Raw genomic sequence first — 20,172 nt, forward strand, 5'->3', positions numbered from 1 at the left:
GCGTATGCAGTCCACGGGGTCACAAAGAGTAGGATATGACTGAGTGACTGAATTGAACTGAAATTACATTTTTTCACAGAACTTAAGAGAGGTAAATTTAAATCCTTTGTTTGTGTCTTTTGGTATAGGCTCACTTTATATTAATAAATATTTGCTCCATTACTGAGTACTAATCACTGCTAGAGGGATTAGGAGCAGAGAGGCAGAAATATCCTGAACTTCCCATTGATTGATGACCTAGAATGTGTGTATCATTTAACTTCATCAATAGAAGATTCCTTCTCTTCCAGGATGTAGTTAGAACATTTGACATTAGGCCTATTCCTTTCAGTAGACATATTTTTGGCTGAAAGTAAGAGAGATATACTAATGAAGCTGACCTTAACAATAAGTAATAGGCTTAAAAGAAAAATTTACTGAGGGCTTACTGAAAGGCCATTAGCTACTCTTATCCTGTTGAAGAAAAAAGCTGGGAGATTAAGAAGAAAAAAGTTAAAGCCAAGTCATACATTATTGAATAGCATCCAAATCCTTCCTATTGCATGCCTCTTTCAGAATATTTAAAGACTACAGACTCTCTCAAAACACTTTCCAAAGGTTAAAAAAATTAAACTTAATTTTAAATAATGTCAGTGGGAAGGAAAGACTATCTGGATTAGTTAAAATGTTCAATTATAGAATTTAATCTTAAAAGCATAGTTTTAATAGCTTTAAATAGCAGAATAACTTTCAAAACATAATAAGTACAGATGTTGCCTTAGTAAGAATAATTCAGCCATAATTATGTATTATATGACAATGATCATTTTCAAATATTTTATTAAAACAAACTGGCTAAACTCAATTTAGTTATTTTTAAATTGTGATTGTTATTAATGTTGCAAAGAAACTTCTTTGTAACTTACAGTAAACCTTATCTCACCCTAAAGAGAATTATTCTAAGAACAGAATATCTTCATTCATTTAACAAATATATATTGGGCACCTATGAGAGGCAGTCCCTGGGGATATAAAGCCATCCTCGTCTCCCTGATCTTTAGGGCCACAATCGAGAGGGAGAGATGGGTATTCTAACAAGACTGCAAAAATGTGAAACTTCCCTAGCATTTGGTACTACTTCCCTCGTAGTTCCAAAGCAGACTCTCCCACTAGACTATAAGTTTTTAACCTTGATAAGAGCAATATAATCTCTATCTTTCTTTTCCCTCTTCAGCAGCCAGTGTAAAGTCCTGCGTGGAGCAGAGTCAAAAAACATGTGTTAGCCAGGGCAACTCTTCATGGTACAGTCAGTCATCACGGTGAAGACAGTATGTGAACAAATTCCAGAGGAATATGAGTTTTGTAGGCGGACGATTTTTTTGACAAGACAGGAATGACAAATGCAAGCACAGACATGGATGCCAATGAGAAGTCAAGCCCTTCAGCATGGTTGGAACGAGGGCAATGGAATGAAAGGAGTCTGGAAAGGCAGGCAAGAGGCACACATAAAGAGTTCTGAGGCTATGACAGGAATTTAGATGTATTTTCCAGATAACCTGAAATTCTAAGGAGTTTCAAGAATACTTAAATTTTTATTTTGGAATGATATATCAGAAATATTCTGATAATCACCTATAAATATCAGACCAAGACAGCAGTAGTGGCATAAAAATAAACTAATCAAGGACCTTCTGGACAAAGGAGTACTTACTTTTGGGGGAGAGGGAGTGGTCTGGATGTGACTATAAAAACCTTTGTTGCCAAATGGGATAAAAATAAAAAACAGATTTATGGTGAAACAAGAGAAAATAAATTCAAATTTTGAAAATATTGAAACACAAACTTATAGGAAATATAGGTTACTATACTTCAAAGGTTCAGTTCAATTCAGTTCAGTTGCTCAGTCATGTCCCACTCTTTGCGAGCCCATGGACTGCAGCATGCCAGGCCTCCCTGTGTATCACCAACTCCCAGAGCTTACTCAAACTCATGTGCATTGAGTCAGTGATGCTATCCAACCATCTATACTTTGTTGTTCCCTTCTCCTCCCACCTTCAATCTTTCCCAGCATCAGGGTCTTTTCCAATGAGTCAGCTCTTCGCATCAGGTGGCCAAAGAATTGGAGTTTCAGCTTCAACATCAGTCCTTCCAATGAATATTCAGGACCAATTTCTTTTAGGATGGACTGGTTGGATCTCCTTGCAGTCCAAGGGACTTCCATGAGTCTTCTCCAACACCACAGTTCCAAAGCATCAATTCTTCAGTGCTCAGCTTTCTTTATAGTCCAGCTCTCACATTCATACATGACTACTGGAAAAACCATAGCCTTAACAAGACAGACGTTTGTTGGAAAAGTAATGTCTCTGCTTTTTAATATGCTGTCTAGGTTTGTCATAAGGCAAAAAGATAGGACACTGAAAGATGAACTCCCAGGTCAGTAGATGCCTAATATGCTACTGGAGATCAGTGGAGAAACAACACTAGAAAGAGTGAAGAGATGGAGCCAAAGCAAGAACAACACCTAATTGTGGATGTAACTGGTGATGGAAATAAAGTCTGATGCTGTAAGAGCAATATTGCATAGGAACCTGGAATGTTAGGTCCATGAATCAAGGCAAATTGGAAGTGGTCAAACAGAAGATGGCATGAGTGACCATCAACATTTTAGGAATCAGCAAACTGAAATGGAATGGAACGGGTGAATTTAACTCAGATGACCATTATATCTGCTACTGTGGGCAAGAATCCTTTAGAAGAAATGGAGTGGCTATCACAGTCAACAAAAGAGTCCAAAATGCAGTACTTGGATGCAGTCTCAAAAATGACAGAATGATCTCTGTTTGTTTCCAAGGCAAACCATTCAATATCATGGTAATCCAAGTCTATGCCCTGACCAGTAAGGCTGAAGAAGCTGAACGGTTCTATGAAGACCCACAAGATCTTCTAGAACTAACACCCAAAAAAGATGTCCTTTTCATTATAGGGGACTGGAATGCAAAAGTAAGAAGGCAAGAGATACCCGGAACAATAGGCAAATTTGGCCTTGGAGTACAAAATGAAGCAGGGCAAAGGCTAACACAATTTTGCCAAGAGAAAGCACTGGTCATAGCAAACACCATCTTCCAACAACACAAGAGAGGACTCTACACATCGACATCACCAGATGGTCAACACTGAAATCAGACTGATTATATTCTTTGCAAGCAAAGATGGAGAAGCTCTATACAGTCAGCAAAAACAAGACCAGGAGCTGACTGTGGCTCAGATCATGAACTCCTTATTGCCAAATTCAGACTTAAATTGAAGAAAGTGGGGAAAACCACTAGACCATTCAGGTATGACCTAAATCAAATCCCTTATGATTATACAGTAGAAGTGAGAAATAGATTTACAGGACTAGATCGCACAGAGTGCCTGATGAACTATGGATGGAGGTTCGTGACATTGAACAAGAGGCAGTGATCAAGACCATTCCCAAGAAAAAGAAATGCAAAAAAGCAAAATGGCTGTCTGGGGAGGCCTTACAAATAGCTGTGAAAAGAAGAGAAGCAAAAGGCAAAGGAGAAAAGGAAAGATATATCCATTTGAATGCAGAGTTCCAAAGAATAGAAAGGAGAGATAAGAAAGCCTTCCTCAGTGATCAGTGCAAAGAAATAGAGGAAAACAATAGAATGGGAAAGACTAGAGATCTCTTCAAGAAAACTAGAGATACCAAAGGAACATTTCATGCAAAGACAGGCTCAATAAAGAAAAGAAATTGTATGGACCTAACAGAAGCAGAAGATATTAAGAACAGGTGGCAAGAATACACAGAAAACTGTGTATTGTTGACTCAGAAAGATCTTCTTGACTCAGATAATCATGATGGCATGATCACTCACCTATAACCAGACGTCCTGGAATGTGAAGTCAAGTGGGCCTTAGGAAGCATCACTATGAACAAAGCTAGTGAAGGTGATGGAATTCCAGTTGAGCTATTTCAAATCCTAAAAGATGATGCTGTGAAAGTGCTGCACTCAATATCTTCAAAGGTAGTTGAGGATTATAATAAAAAGCTCAAAGCAGCAGACAATTTAGAGATACAAGTTAATAGCTGAATACAGAATATGTAAAAGATATGCACAGGATAGAATATGTAACATGAAGAAAGTTCTTAGATGTCACTCTAAACAGCTCCATCATTTAAGGGGCTGCAAAATCATGTGACTTTATTGCCTATTTCTATCTCTGTAGTTATGACTCTATGCTAAAAGATATTTGGGAAGACAAACCCTAATGCTGAGTTTTTTAAATACACTTAGTGCTGGTAGAAGATTGTTAGCTATTAAAATCTATTAGCCTTTTATGGCACAGAACCCAGAAGGTACATTGGCATTATGCTGAAAACAAATCAGACAAATTAGAGGAAAATATGCTGAGATCATTCACTTTATCAGAAACTGCTGGACTTGTTATTTTAAGTAAGATCTCTAAGAACCAAAGTTCTTAAAGCCAACATCCGCTGGCTCATCAAAAAAACAAGAGAGTTTCAGAAAATCATCTATTTTTGCTGCACTGACTACGCCAAAGCCTTTGACTGTGAGGATCACAACAAACTGGAAAATTCTTCAAGAGATGGGAATACCAGACCACCTGACCTGCCTCCTGAGAAATCTGTATGCAGGTCAATAAGCAACATTTAGAACTGGACATGGAACAACAGACTGGTTCCAAATCAGAAAAGAAGTACATCAAGCCTGTATATTGTTACCATGCTTATTTAACTTCTATGCAGAGTACATCATGAGAAATGAATCATGCTGGATGAAGCACAAGCTGGAATCAAGAATGCTGGAAGAAATATCAACAACCTCAGGTATGCAGATGACACCACACTTATAGCAAAAAGCAAAGAAGAACTAAAGAGCCTCTTAATGAAAGTGAAAGAGTAGAGTGAAAAAGTTGGCTTGAAACTCAACATTTAGAAAACTAAAATCATAGCATCCAGTCCCATCACTTCATGGCAAATAGAAGGGGAAACAATGGAAACGATGAGCAACTTTATTTCTTTTGGGCTCCAAAATCACTGCAGATGGTGACTGCAGCCATGAAATTAAAAGATGCTTGCTCCTTGAAAGAAAAGCTATGACCAACCTAATCAGCGTATAAAAAGCAGAGACGTTACTTTGCCAAAAAAGGTCCATCTCATCAAAGCTATGGTTTCTCCAGTAGTCATGTATGGATGTGTGAGTTGGACTATTTAACAAAGCTGAGCATTGAAGAATTGATGCTTTTGAACTGTGGTACTGGAGAAGACTCTTGAGAGCTCCTTGGACTGCAAGGAGATCCAACCAGTCAATAAATGAAATCGGTCCTGAATATTCATTGGAAGGACTGATGCTAAAGCTGAAACTCCAATACTTTGGCCAACTGATGTGAAGAACCAACTTATTGGAAAAGACCCTGATGCTGGGAAAGATTTAAGGCAGGAGGAGAAGGGGACGACAGAGGATGAGATGGTTGGATGGCATCACCAATGCGATGGGCATGAGTTTGAGGGCTCTGGGAGTTGGTGATGGACAGGGAAGCCTGGTGTGCTGCAGTCCATGAGGTGGCAAAGAGTCAGACATGACTGAGTGACTGAACTGAAGAACCAGATAAAGTTATATGAAAGATGAGATCTTTCAAACAGTGATGAATTTTTTTAAAAATCAATTATTCATTTTACAAATAAGTACTTTGGGAGAATCATGTAGATGATTTGGGAAAAAATCAGGACCTGGAGTAAGTTAAATTAAGGAAAATGACCAATACAGGTTTTGAAATAGATAAGACATAGTTACACTTTTCCTAGATTAATTTAGTACAAGGTTCCCCCTGGTGTTCAAAAGTAGATACAGCAACCCAGATCAAAATCTGCTTTTATGTTTGGAGGGCTTCCCTAGTGGCTCAAAGGGTAAAGAATCTGCCTGCAATGCGGGAGACCAGGGTTTAATCCTTGGGTTGGGAAAATCTCCTGGAGAAGGAAATGGCAAACCACTTCAGAATTTTTGCCTGGAGAACCCCAAGGACAGAGGAGCCTGTCGAGTTACAGTCCACGGGGTTGCAAGGAATCAGACACAACTGAGCCACAAACACATTTTTGGTAGCTCTGACAGTAAAGAATTTTCCTGCAGTGTGAGAGACCCAGGTTTGATCACTGGGTTGGGAAGATCCCCTGGATAAAGGAATGGCTAGCCACTCCAGTATTCTTGCCAGGAGAACTCCATGGACAGAGGAGTCTGGCGGGCTACAGTCCATGGGGTCACAAAGAGTAGGACACAACTGAGTGACTTTCACTTATCTTATAATAATCTGTTTTTCAATAGCTTCTGGACTTTTTCAGGAAAGGAAATCTACTTATTTTATTCTCCTATTATATTCCTTATACAGTGTTAATAGTTAAATCCCACATATCAGTAGTTTAGTTTTATTTATTTATGAGCAGTGTTTGTTTTCCTTACCATCCATTCCATTTAAGTTTTCTGGATACTGCTCAAAAGGAGCAGACACTATTTAAGAAGTGAAGGAAGAGAAGGAAATTTGCATCCACTCTGAGGCTACTACGCTCCAGGCAGTCTTTCCTTCCTCTTTCCCGGCTCTCTCCTCAACGCCAACACATATATTGAGGATGTGGTATTCTTGGCGCTACAGTACAACTGTGAACAACCTGAAAAGTCCTTATGTCATGGCACTTAGATTGCGGTGGCATAGACAGACAATAAAACTTTTTAAATGAAAATATAAAGAATACTAGGCAGTGATAATTGCTACAGGTGCCCGAGAGACATGAGGTAGTCAGGGACTTCCATTCTGAGGAATGTGAGTGAAATAAGTGAGTCAAGAGGCTATCTGCAGGTTAGACATTTCTGGCTGAGAGAAGAGGGGGTACACAGCCCCTGGTATATTCCAGAAACCTCAGGAGGGGTGTGGCTGAGCACGGTGACCAGACAGTGTGGTGGGAGAGGTTTGATAACAGAAGAAAAATGTGATCCAGCTTCCATATTAAAACAATCAGTCTGGCAGCCATGAGAAGGATGACTCCAAGCTGACTGGAGTTGGGAAGGGGTGGAGAAGGGGGGAATCAAGACTTTAATTTGGGATGTCTTCAATTATTACAGACAAACTCGGGACACTATACATTAAGTATTAGACACAGTGTAGAGACTGCAAAAAACAGAATCAGAGATTTAAAATACAAAAAACAGAGAATTAGAGAAATAAAATCAAAGGAAAGTAAGTACATTAAGCAGTGATTTATTCCAGTCTCTATCTCCAAAGGCCATAGTCTTTTCTCTCTGCTGTGGTGCCTCTCCAAGGCTCTGTCTGGGTACCATCCAGCTGCAGGGCTGGTGTACCTCGGAGACACACCATGGTCTTTCAGGACAACCCAACTTAAATAATTCGTCCCTTTCAGAAATCTGACTTCATCTCTCCTCATCAGAATTATCCATGATAACTGAAACTTTCCTTGATACTTTGAAGCCTCACCTACATGTTTTTAGGGGAGGGAGGTCAATGCCTGGTTAAGATCATGGGCTCTGGAGCAGGACTTCCGGATTCAAACTCTACTTCTGTTAGCTATGAGGGGGGCATGCTTTTCTTACTCTTATTTTATGAAATTACAAAATCTGAACAGGGAAATGGTAGTTTTACACTCAAATAGTTTGTGAAATATTACCAGGACACATTGTTACAGGGAAGCGCTGTCCTCAAAGTCTGAGAGCAAGTTTGGGCTCATATGTATTATGCACTGAATAGAAAACAGCATGACCTAATCAATTACCTCAAGCCATCGGCCACATGTAGCACGATTCTGTGCTGCAGCGTTCTGGTAAGACTGGTTTTGTCTTGCTGAAGCAGGCGGTCCAGGGAACCCTTGGAGGCTAATTCCATCACCAACATTCGAGGACGAATCCCAGCTGCCAGCAAAGATATTAAGCTGGGATGGTGGAGGTGGCAGAGCACCACCAGCTCCTGCAAAGTCAAAAATCATTTAAGAGTAAATAGACCATCACTTCTTACCCAAATACCTCCTTCCATATGTCCATCAACACTTGGAGAACAGTTTTCCCTGAGTTACCGGATTATAGCAAACTATCCATTTCTTCTTTGAGCTTATTTATATTTTCCACGTTTTCAGAATTAAACCACTGGTTTTGCAACTACACTGTGAATTAAACATTTAAGTTCTCCTTTTCTGTTTGCTTTGCTTTATCAGAACATTTAATGCTGGGACAATACATACACTGTGGCAACATTAATAGTTCATGTCAGTCTTACCTACTGAATCTTCCTTAGCCACAGATTCCTGAGCAGCCACTACTGATCAACTGCACTTGGCGTCTGAGGAACCGCCTGCCTATTATCTCTGGTTTGATGACTAGAAAGTTTTACAGAGAAGAGTATCTATGTCTACAGAAATATCTGGCATTGCCCCCCATCTAAAAACTCTCTGTTGACTTCCTGTTACTTTTAGATTGAGATCCCATGCACTTACACAGCCTTCATGGCCTGACCTGATCTCTCAAACCTCATCTCCTTTCCCTTTCCTCCTTGTTCACACCTGTGTTATTAGATCCCCAAAGCCCAATCCCAGCATACACCCAGCTCCTTCCTTTCAGCCTCAGGGTATTTGCCCTTGCTGATCCCTCTGCTAGAAATCTCTTCAATCTTCACATAGCTAAAGTTTTCTTGCCATTCAGACCTTAGCTTAAAACTCTTACTTCCTCAGAGTGATCAGCCCTGGTAATCTCTCTAATCCAAGAAGTTAGCTAGAACAGAGAGGTCTCTATCCTGATTCTAGGCCATATCACATGAGACTTTATAATCTCTTTCATGATATGGTTGTTTTTGAATTCTATACACATATTATTCTGTATATTTCACTCTACTCTGAAACTATATTTACTTGAAATTTATAGCTTCTGTGGTATTAAATTAATTCATGTTTTAAACTATGGTTCAGCAGCAGCTCTGCTTCTTAACAACTGGCTTCAAAGATGGGGAGTATCAGTGCCAACTGCATTTATCAGGAAACTGAAGTATGAAGAATTCTGCAAGCTGAAGAATAAAGGCTCAGTGCCCTAAGAGGAGATTTTTAAGAACACAGGCTTCAAACTGCAATCATACCTCCAGAGAGGATAAAAATCTTTTTTTTTTTTTTCCTTCTATGTCTGATTAGCTCAGTTGGCTAAAATTGATGAGAACAAGTCAATTTAGCTCTGTTTTCTTTCATAAGCACAGACAGAAGCCTAATCCAAATTTCCTATCCTAGAAAAACAGCTCACTGATTGCAGACAGCAAGGAGCAAAAGACTGTAACAGATCAGCCCTGATTCATAACCACAGGTAGAATGACCCTCAAAATGTAGCATTGAACACTGAAGTGTTTTTCTTTTTTTTTTTTAAAGAAACACATTACATATACCATTTTTCTATTTCTATTATTTCCTTGGTTCATCTAGCTGCCCATACACTAATCAGTCCAATATGCTTTTCTAGTGTTCTGATTTCCAACAAGGTTTCCTGAGCACGTTACTTAAAATTTGAAACATGTTGAAGACTAATGATCAAGACTGAAAAAGCAATTTATACAACAAACTGCCTACAGACAGAAAAGAGATTGTGCCCAGATTTGGTTCACTGACTTACAAAATATTATATACAGAATGTGTATTAATTTATTCCTAGAGCTACCATGTAACTTTTGGTACTAATAATTAAAATTACTCCAGGACATTTTACACAGACATGAAATGTTTTCATTATTCAGAGTAATTAATATATTGCAACTGTACTTTTTGTTTACGTTAGTTATTTAGATTCAGATATAGGCACATTTTTTTTTAATAAATCAAGAAAAATAAGAATGAATAGACTCAAAAATACAGTTGGGTTCTGGTGTAAGATTGCAGAATCCACACTGGATTTTATCTATCTTCACTGTGTCTCTCTCACTCATCCCTACTGTTAGGAAAGACTCAGAAAAAAAGAAATAAATCCCCACCAGTATTCAAAACAAGAAAGGGCAATGGAGTGACTACTCTTGGTTATGCATTCAATCAAATTTCATTCTTCCTAAGAGTATCCTGGACTTTTGCTGTGGTACCCAACCCTCACCTAAACAGCTGATGAACTTTAAGAGGAACTGATTCCAATCAGTTTAAGGGGAACTGATTCCAATCAGTCCATCATGGACCCTATGTTGCAGTCCATAGGGTCGCAGAGTCGGATACGACTGACTGACTGAACTGAACTGACTCCAATCCCAGCTTCAGGGAAAAAGGGGAATTAAAAAAAAAATACCCTGCTCATTACCACAGTGATTGGTTCAACAACACAGGCCTATGCCAGTCAGCAACAGCACTGCCCTGAACATTGGTGCTTGCTGAAAAAAGAATATGTGACTTAACTGAGTCCAGGAGAAGTTTTCAAATAGACTACTGTCGTATGGATTTTGGTTCCTTTGAACTGCAAAAATGCAAAAGAGGTGCCCTCTTTTCTTTTGGACTTGTGAAGCCTAGAACAAGAATTCTCAGAATACTGTCTTTTGTTTGTTTTTCAACAAGAGAAACAAAACAAACCTATTTCACTCCATAAGGAAAGGACAAAAGTGGGATTTTATAACAAAACTCAACTTTGAAAACACGGTCAATACAAGCAAGTGCCAAACAAGGGTTCCAGAATATTAACAATGTATTATTTAATGTAATAATATTGTTGCATTTCTTACTTGTCTTAACAGCCTAAGTGATGTATGTTTATTAAAAATCTTCACAGCCACTTCTTCTCCTTCATAGGCTGCTCGATAAACAGACCCAAAACTGCCATCACCTTTCAAAAAGAAAGTACAAAGCACTTGGGTTAATCTGTGCAAGCAGAAAAACTCAATAAATTGTATCTTTTGTAATTATATTTGTTTTGAAGAGAAATCTGACCCATGAGTTTCACTACATCAAGTCTTCTTTAATGCTTGCTCTTCCTTCTTCTACTCCAGGAACCAAGATGCAACTAAAGATTTTGTCTCTAGCCTTTCTATCTTCCTTTTATACACTTCCTACTCAATTACCTCATACATTCCCTAACTTCATCTATCTCTGTATGCAGAGAATTTTCACATTTAAATCTGTAGTCATAGCTACACCTGAACTCTACCCTATATTTACAGCTCTGTGTTGGAGATAAGCACTGGCGTGCTCTTCTGAATCTCAACTGCATTCCATCAAAAGTCCCATTCATTATCTTTTCTCCAAAACAGTTTTTATCCTACCTTTCATATATCTGATAAAAACAAAATAAAACTCTCTTTGTGGTCATTCTGGAGTCAAAAACCAAAAAATTATCTCATGCCTCATAAGAGAATGTGCCTCATGACAGCCCCACAGCTGCCCAGCTCTACTGTGCTGCCTCTCTTATGCCCAAGCCTCCCTTCCCATTTCCACTACAATTGCACCCTCTTGGTACCTTCATGCTTTCTGCCTACACGTGGGGGCCTCATGACTTCATTACCCCTAACTCATTCTCTCTCTCCTGAAAAATTAGCTCTGTAATTACATTTTGATTATGTCATTCTCTTGCTCAAAAACAAATCATTCTACATTGTCTACCAAATGAAATCCAAAATCAAGTTCATATTCATATTGCAGCCCCAAGTTCCCTTTGTGGTTCTCCTCCTGGTTCTACTTCTTTCTACTCTCACTCTCTAGACTCTGGGCCAGTAGTTCTTCTCCTAGATTTGGCTTCACAGTACATCCAAAGAGCTTTTTGAACACAGGAAAGTCTGAATCTATCCTCAAAGATTCTTACCTAATCAATCCCAGGAGGTACCGTTCATCAGCTGGTAACAGCATAAACCACCAGGGTTGAGAACAACCGATCTAGCAAGCTGGAATAGTCAAAATTTCTTAAACATGCTTTCTATCTTCAGACCTCCATCTCCTTGTTATGCCATAATTTACAGAGCTCTTGTTTCTCCCTCAGCTCAACCCGTACTTCTCTGATTGTAAAATGTTTTTAGAATAATTTATCTGGTTTGTTTAGGTCAGTGGTTCTCAATCAGGGTGATGATGCGCCTGACCTCCAACCACCACCCTTGACAGTGTTTGCAAACATTTTTGGTTGTCACATCTGGGATGGGGTGAGATGATATTACTGACATCCAGTGGGTAGAGACCAAGGATACTCCTAAATACCATGCAATGCATAGGACACTCCCCCCAACAAAGAACTATCTAGTTCCGAATAGCAAAAGTTAAGAAACTCTGATCTAGACTGCTTTTTGTAAATAAACATAGAACTTATGAATTTATTGGAAATGGGGTCAGAGTATAAGGAGTACGCATAAACATTCTCCTATCTCCGTGAAGTGTGTGTGAAGTGAAAGTCACTCAGTCATGTCTGACTCTTTGCAACCCCATGGACTGTAGCCCACCAGGCTCCTCTGTCCATGGAATTCTCCAGGCAAGAATACTGGAGTGGGGAGCCATCCCTTTCTCCAAGGGATCTTCCCAACCCAGGGATCAAACCCAAGTCTCCTGCATTACAGGCGGATTCTTTACTGTCTGAGCCCCTGGGGCCCCACCTATCTGCTAAATAAAAGCGTATAAAACATAGGTGCTTTTGAAGGTAGTCAAAAGGTACAAACTTCCAGTTATAAGGTAAATAAATACTAGGTATGTAATGTATAATATGATTACTATAGTTAACAGTGCTATATAATATATATGGAAGTTGTTAAGAGAGTAAATCCTAAGAGTTCTCATCAGAACAAAATTTTTTTTTATTTTTATATTTTATATATTAATATATGCAAGGATAGATGTTAATAAAGTTACTGTGGTAATCATTTCACCATATATGCAAGTGAGTTATTACACTGTACATCTTAAACTTATACAGTGCTATATGTCAATTACACCTCAATAAAATTGGGAAAAAACACAGGTGTTTCAAAAAATGAACTTTTTGAACACTTCTACATAACATTGTTCAAAATGTGTCCATTAATCCAACACACATCTTTTAGTGCAGTAAAGAGGTATATTTGGGAGAGCTGTATGTGATGGCTTGAGACTCTTTCAGAGAAAGAAAATAGTATGCCTCGTACTTGACTGTATCTTTCAAATCACAAGTCAAGTTTGGTGTTGGTTAAGATCTAAGATTCAGTGTTGATAATTCAGCATTTTGTGTTAACTTACTAGTACTAATTGGAGACGGTGATGGCACCCCACTCCAGTACTCTTGCTTGGAAAATCCCATGGATGGAGGAGCCTGGTAGGCTGCAGTCCATGGGGTCACGAAGAGTCGGACACAACTGAGCGACTTCCCTTTCACTTTTCACTTTCATGCATTGGAGAAGGAAATGGCAACCCACTCCAGTGTTCTTGCCTGGAGAATCCCAGGGACGGGGGAGCCTGGTGGGCTGCCATCTATGGGGTCGCGCAGAGTTGGACACGACTGAAGTGACTTAGCGGCAGCAGCAACTAGTACTAATATATTCACTTCCAGAATTCTAAGGTATTTAAAATCATCCTAAATTTCCCAATGTAAAAAATAAAGGTAAAAAGGAGTTTATTTACTCCTACATGTCATATCCCAAATTTTAGACTTGGTTTATTAATAATATTAATATTCTGGCATATATTTTAATCATCCTCTCTGCGAAAGTTTAATTAAAATTAAATGTAAATACTCATAACAGCAACAAATATTCCACAAAGTAAAGTCAGAATTGTCTTTAAATACTTTACATTAAATAAATTTAATACTCTTCTCAGTTCCCAAGGACTCTTGGGAATGTTTAGAACTTGAGTACATCAGCAATCTAATACTTTTGAATTTTTAAACCCAAATTGGTTTTTGTGACTATTTTAATGAAAATTTATGATTGTTATATAGAATAACATAACTGCCACTATCACTGCATAGAGGTGTTCCTCCTTTATTTCTTTTTGCAACTGGAAAATGGCTGAATTACTCCTCTGAAAATTTCCTAACTGCCTTCCCTATCACTGACAATCGAACAGTTAAAACAAATGCAAGGACGTGTTTCATAAAACCTGTGCTTCCACAGAGGTGGAAACCTAGAGTACAAATGTGTGTGAGCAAAGCAAATTCCAGATTTGTAACACATTACTTTAAAATATATTATCCCAAAGGAAAAACATTACAAAAATATATGAAGACACTAAAAACTATGACAATTAAATTATATGTGAATATTTGCTAGATTATAAATAAAAACCGTACCCTAATTTTTATTCTCAAACCAACAAAACAGTTACCTAAGAGAAACTCTGGAGCTTGTTCAAATTCCAGTTCATCATTATTCAACATAATATTTCTAGGCAGATCAGCCAAAATCAAATCAGGAGCAATCTGAGATATTGGAATTGTGAGCCTTGGTTGATCTGGATTTACTAGGAGGTCTCCTGAGAAGTACATAAAACATTTTTTTTAAAGATAAACCTTTAAGATTGTACATAAATTTGTCCTTTTGATTTACAGAAATAATCACATATTGTCTATGCTTTCCAATCACTCTTACGTTCACTTTCCAATCTTATTTTTCTCTAGAAAATTTGAGAATGTTTTAAAAGTTGAGTTACTCTCTATTTGGAAGTTTAAGAACTCATTCCTAGGTTCACTTACTAGAAAGTAGAACTCAGAACTGCCTAGGCTATTTATATATGCCTAGGAAATTATATATTCTTTACTTTCACAACATTCATGGAACACAGCATATGGCTGACATTACTAAGTTACTTCCATGTATCATCTATTTCAATCTTCATAACAATTGTATGGCATAGTTTTGGTTAGTAATCTCACTTCACAGATGACATAACATTGCCCAGGAGCCAGTATTCAAACTCTCACACCAACATTTTTTCTGAATCTAGAGTATAAGATCTTACTGGCAATAAATATATTTTTCTGAACTATTAACTATAATTGAATATAGTATCCTCTAACTTATCCCTTATAAATAAGAGCAATCAATTTTCACATTTATTTCAAAACTCACTTCACAAATATTGAAAGGATCATTTAAAAACATTTGTAAGTTGTGTCAACACATACATACCTTCTTCCGCTTTCTTCATCAAGTGGTCAAGCAATATTTTTTGATGCTCTTCACCATCATTAAAACTATATAATGCCCATTTCTTCAGCAGAGTTTCTCCTTCACCACAAATATCAATCTCCAATAATCCAGGAAACCACTCTTCCATGAGAGAATCAATGTGGTCCACAACTTGGCCCAAAAGAATACAGCCTATGTCATCCAAAGAGAACTTGATTAACATCCCAGCTGAACCTTATCCTGTCACAAACTGAAAAGAAGAACTATAGAGACTTTTTTAAAACTTTAGATTTCTTTAGTGGTACAGTTCAGTTTTGAATTAATTTCCTTACCTTTTCTACAAGAGGGAACTGTAATTTTTAAGAAACTCTCTGGGTGATGATCTAAAACTTCAGATCCTACCAAGCAGTAAGCTTCAGGAGACCAATTCAAGTAGATGCCTTGCCGCCAATACATCCTGTTTGGGCGAAGTGCTCGTTCTGAAAGAAATTTCGGTTCAGTTCAGTCGCTCAGTCGTGTCCGACTCTTTGCGACCCCATGAAAGAAATTTAAATGAACCCAAATATAGCTATTAGTTATTTGTTGTTGCATAAACTGTAGGGGAAAAAAAAATCACTGCACATATTACAAGTGACAGTAACAGAGATGTATTTGTTTTGAAGGAAAGTACTGGAATTGTTAATGATATATTATCTGTTAAATATAATATTACATATTTTATCCTCAATTTTGAAATGAAATAAACAAATGCCCAGTAGATTACCTACGACAGATTTCAGGTTCATGGTGTGAAGCAGTTTAACATATGTAATAGATGAAAAAGAGAATCATAAACAGATTCCCATAACTTTTAAAAAGAGGTTGGTGGTAATGCTAAAACCAACACTTTGATGTGAGGTAACTATCTATATGTTGATTAACTGCAAGCAAGATAAGGTTTATTTCAGAATACAGTACCATCTACATAAAGCTGATTTTAAGCACAAAACAGAAAAATTATATGTTCCCCCTCGGAGCATTAGGATCTCTCTTTCTTCCAGGAGGAAGAGCTGGCATTGTAACTTATAATTATAGCATGATAAAGTCTTTATTCTTTTTTGTAAACCCCCCAGGGACCATGCAGCAGAATAGAGCTATTGTAGTCCCCACAGAGAATGGTTAGGACCTGTTACTCTATTAAACAAAACTCCCTGACTGAAGGGGTGGTCATTTCTAGCTTTTATTTCTCCACGCACGCATGTGCATTTGTGTGTATGTGTAGGGAGATAGGTGTTTTTACGCCAATGACTCTGTAATTTCATCTTTTAAAATTGCTGCTTCTAGTCTGCTTTGGTTTGCAAAGCAAGATAGTCATACACATCGTAAATGTGTCTAAAATAAGTACACATGGACTTTGAGGAATTTTATTCTTAGCAAATTTCATGAATTTATCCGTGTATATTTTTATATTGGCCATGCTGAGGTCTTTTGAGCTTATTTCCTGATTTTCAGCTGCATTATAAACCAGTAAACTCTAGGAAAATGACATATTAATTTTAATACGCTTTCTAACTATCTTCTCCAAATATTAATTCTTCATTAAATACATACCTCTTCCTGAAAGCATGTAAGGTGAAATTTCAAGCAACCGATTGATTAATCTCGACCAAAAGCCCATTGGAAAATAAGGCATTTCATACAGTCGAATGATAATTTCAGAGTTCTCACAATGGGGAAGCTCTATTACAGGCCTGTGGTCAGACAAACTAAAGATAAAAGCACAGTATCATTATATAGCTTCAGAAAATGCCCAACCATTTTGACCAGAGTGCTTTACTACTTGAAATCAATGAACTGATGATGATAAATATTCTAAGCAATTTTATCTTTTAGTAATGTTATTTTGCTACATACTCTTCCTACTTCAAAATTTAATGGTTAATCAATTCAAATCATGCTCAGATATAGTGATATATAAAAATTTTTCAGTAATCCTGTTTACATTATAAATAAATTATTATAGTTAGTTATGTATAAAAAGTAAAGGGATTATATAAAACTTCAAAAAATGCATGGCCTAGAATCAAGTGTATATCTGTGTTTAGAATTAGTTACCATCTATCAATCAGTGCAATTTTCACTTTTCAATGTCATTTACTTTATAACATTTCCCAGGTTTTATAAGGCAGTAAGAAAAATTTCTACAACACAGGGCTAGAATTTAGGCCTCCTTGTGTTGGCCATATCCTCTGAAAATTCAGTCATAAATTATTTAAAGACTGTTGAAAACTCACCATTTCTCCAGAATCTGCCTAATAATTCCTTCAATATCATATAAGGAACATACATACACACACAGCAACACACACACACACACACTCTAATCTCCACTATTAACCTTTCTTAAATAAACTGAGCATTGTCAAATCAAGTAATAATTATATAGATATAAAATCAGTCATTTACATCTTTAAAATGTCAAGTGTAGTTTTCATCAAAAGAAAATGTTATACTCCAGTACAAAGTTTACACAAGAAAAAAAAAATTAGTACATTCATCATAAACCAAAGTTACTTTCACAACTAAAAGAATATATGGTAAATTTCCATAGGGTAATTAAATTTTTAAGTTTTGGCTTACCTGCTTGGAACCAGTAAATACTCTTCTCCAATTGGCAAGGCAATCTGGAATTTTTCTAGGAGTTTAAAGTACTGTGCCATGTAGTTCTTTGGAAATCTCTTTTTCTTTGAAAGAAATTTTTCCACATCTCTACGTGAAATAATTCCCTTAGGATGTTTTGGAAAGCCTTCCACTTTCACTGTCAAAATCTGAAAGGTTTAAACTTATACATAATCATAGAATTCGTTTTCTGGGAAGTTCTGAATTTAAAGAATTTCCTTTGCTCAGTACAAATGATCAAAACAATTCTAATGTTGTCAAGTACAACACAGGACCTAATTTCTCTACCTAGCAGCCACGTAAGCCTAGCATCTTTCACACACCTACTTACACACAGAAATTATTAAAATAAGTGAGTGAATCCAGATCAGAAACGATGGAGATCCTCTGATACCAATGAACCACAAGCCTTCCCCAGTTCAATTAATACATCAGTCTTTTGCCCCACATGCTTATTACAGTCTCATCAATAATATATTCTGGAGGAAATTATCTTCCAGGCTGTTATCACCACAGATTTGCAACAGAAATGCTGCTTTACATTTATACAACTGGAAGTGGGTTTCCATTAGTGGAAAGAGAGGCAGCTTAGTAAATTAAGTGATTCTCAAACAAGTAATCACTGAATTTCAGTGGACTCCATGCAGTCTGAGTCATAGGTCAGGGATAAAGCTTGAGAATCTACTTTTTTAACAAGAAACTCTGAAGATTCTAATGTGTAGACCATAATTTGAGCTTTGATCATCATCACAGCAATTAAAAATATGAGTTGAGAAGAATTCAGGTTCAAATCCAAACTCTACTGCCAGTTGTATGACCTTGAGAAAGGTATTTAATTTCTTTACCCACAGTTTCCTTCTTTGTAAAATGAGAAATAAAAGTAACTCTTAGACTGCCATGAGAACAAAATAAGATAACATACATAAAACACGTAAAATACATATCACTATTTTTAGCAAATAGGAAGCCCTCACATTTTACCAATCCTATTTACCTATTCCTATTTATTTTACTTGGATAAACTAATTTTAAAAAGAGATTTGTGCTTAATTTTCTTTAGTAGATCTATAATATTTAAGGGATTCTTAAATAGAAACACGGGGAAGGAAATGGCAACCCACTCCAGTACTCTTGCCTGGAAACTCCCATGGACGGAGGAGCCTGGTAGGCTGCAGTCCATGGGGTTGCTAAGGGTCAGACACAACTGAGCAACTTCACTTTGACTTTTCATTTTCATGCATTGGAGAAGGAAATGGCAAACCCACGCCAGTGTTCTTGCCTGGAGAATCCCAGGGACGGGGAAGCCTGGTGGGCTGCCGTTTATGGGGTCGCACAGAGTCGGATATGACTGAAGCGATTTAGCAGCAGCAGTAGCAAATAGAAACAAACACTGTTTGTATTATTATCATCATGTGGTTGGGTAAAATACTGGATTGTAAAATCCTCAGGTCTGAGGACATGTCTTACTCAACTCTGTTTCTAATTTGTATGTATAATGTTATTGAATCAGTGAATAAATCATTAAACATAAAGCAATGTATAATGGGTCATTAAATAATTAAAACTATAATTTGAGACTTCTCCTATATTCTGTTCTTTATAGCCCAAACTGCTCTTAAAGTTTAGGTAGTGAGGAAAACTGCTGTTTTATTGTTTCTAAAGTTGCTAAGTCCCTGCTGGCCTGAGTCCTTTTGAAAGAGGTTCCCTACCATAGTTTGGCCTCAGGCCAAACTACAGGGAGGGAACACAGCCCCACCCTTCAGCAGAAAATTGTTTTAAAGATTTACTGAGCTTGGCATTGCCAACAAAAGAAGACCCAGTTTTCCCCACAGCCAGTCCCTCCCATCAGGAAGGTTGCACAAGCCTCTTAATCCTCATCCATCAGGGAGCAGACAGAATGAAAACCACAATCACAGGAAACTAACCAAAGTGATCACATGGACCACAACCTTGCCCAACTCAGTGAAACAATGAGCCATGCCGTGCGGGGAGACCCAAGACGGAAGGGTCATGGTGGAGAGTTCTGACAAAACATTCACTGGAGAAGGGAATGGCAAACGACTTCACCATTCTTGCCTTGAGAATCCCATTAACAGTATGAAAAGGCAAAAAGATATGACACTGACTGTGAATATTCCAGGTAGGTAGGTGTCCAATATGCTACTGGAGAAGAGCAGAGAAACAGCTCCAGAAGGAATGAAGAGTCTGAGCCAAATCAGAAACAAAGCCCCATTATGAATGAGTCTGGTGGTAAAAGTAAAGCCCGATGCTATAAAGAACAATATTGCACAGGAACCTGGAATGTTAGGTCCATGAATCAATGTAAATTGGAAGTGGTCAAAAAAGAGATGGCAAGAGTGAACATCAACATCTTAGAATCAGTGAAGTGAAATGGACTGGAATGGGCGAATTTAATTCAGATGACCATTA

At 37.6% G+C, this 20,172-nt stretch overlaps 1 protein-coding gene and 1 long non-coding RNA gene across 8 annotated transcripts in view; one reads left to right on the forward strand and one right to left on the reverse strand.

The window, feature by feature from the left end:
- LOC132345277 (uncharacterized) overlaps positions 1-1,856 on the forward strand; it is a 37,410-nt gene extending 35,554 nt beyond the window's left edge. Inside the window, exon 3 of the long non-coding RNA XR_009494506.1 lies at positions 1,214-1,856. This is a non-coding gene — a long non-coding RNA (uncharacterized lncRNA). The remainder of the gene's footprint in view (positions 1-1,213) is intronic.
- Positions 1-20,172, reverse strand: part of LRRK2 (leucine rich repeat kinase 2) — a 205,786-nt gene that overhangs the window by 56,472 nt on the left and 129,142 nt on the right. For all 7 annotated transcript variants that reach the window (XM_024991931.2, XM_010805062.4, XM_059886557.1 and 4 more), the window contains 7 exons: positions 17,704-17,891; positions 16,675-16,829; positions 15,417-15,563; positions 15,085-15,276; positions 14,282-14,428; positions 10,732-10,832; positions 7,784-7,974 (listed from right to left, as the gene is read on the reverse strand). In XM_024991931.2, the coding sequence (XP_024847699.1) occupies positions 7,784-7,974; positions 10,732-10,832; positions 14,282-14,428; positions 15,085-15,276; positions 15,417-15,563; positions 16,675-16,829; positions 17,704-17,891 (1,121 nt within the window). The remainder of the gene's footprint in view (positions 1-7,783; positions 7,975-10,731; positions 10,833-14,281; positions 14,429-15,084; positions 15,277-15,416; positions 15,564-16,674; positions 16,830-17,703; positions 17,892-20,172) is intronic.

Source organism: Bos taurus, chromosome 5 (genome assembly GCF_002263795.3).
Source record: "Bos taurus isolate L1 Dominette 01449 registration number 42190680 breed Hereford chromosome 5, ARS-UCD2.0, whole genome shotgun sequence".
Classification (NCBI taxonomy): domain Eukaryota; kingdom Metazoa; phylum Chordata; class Mammalia; order Artiodactyla; family Bovidae; genus Bos; species Bos taurus.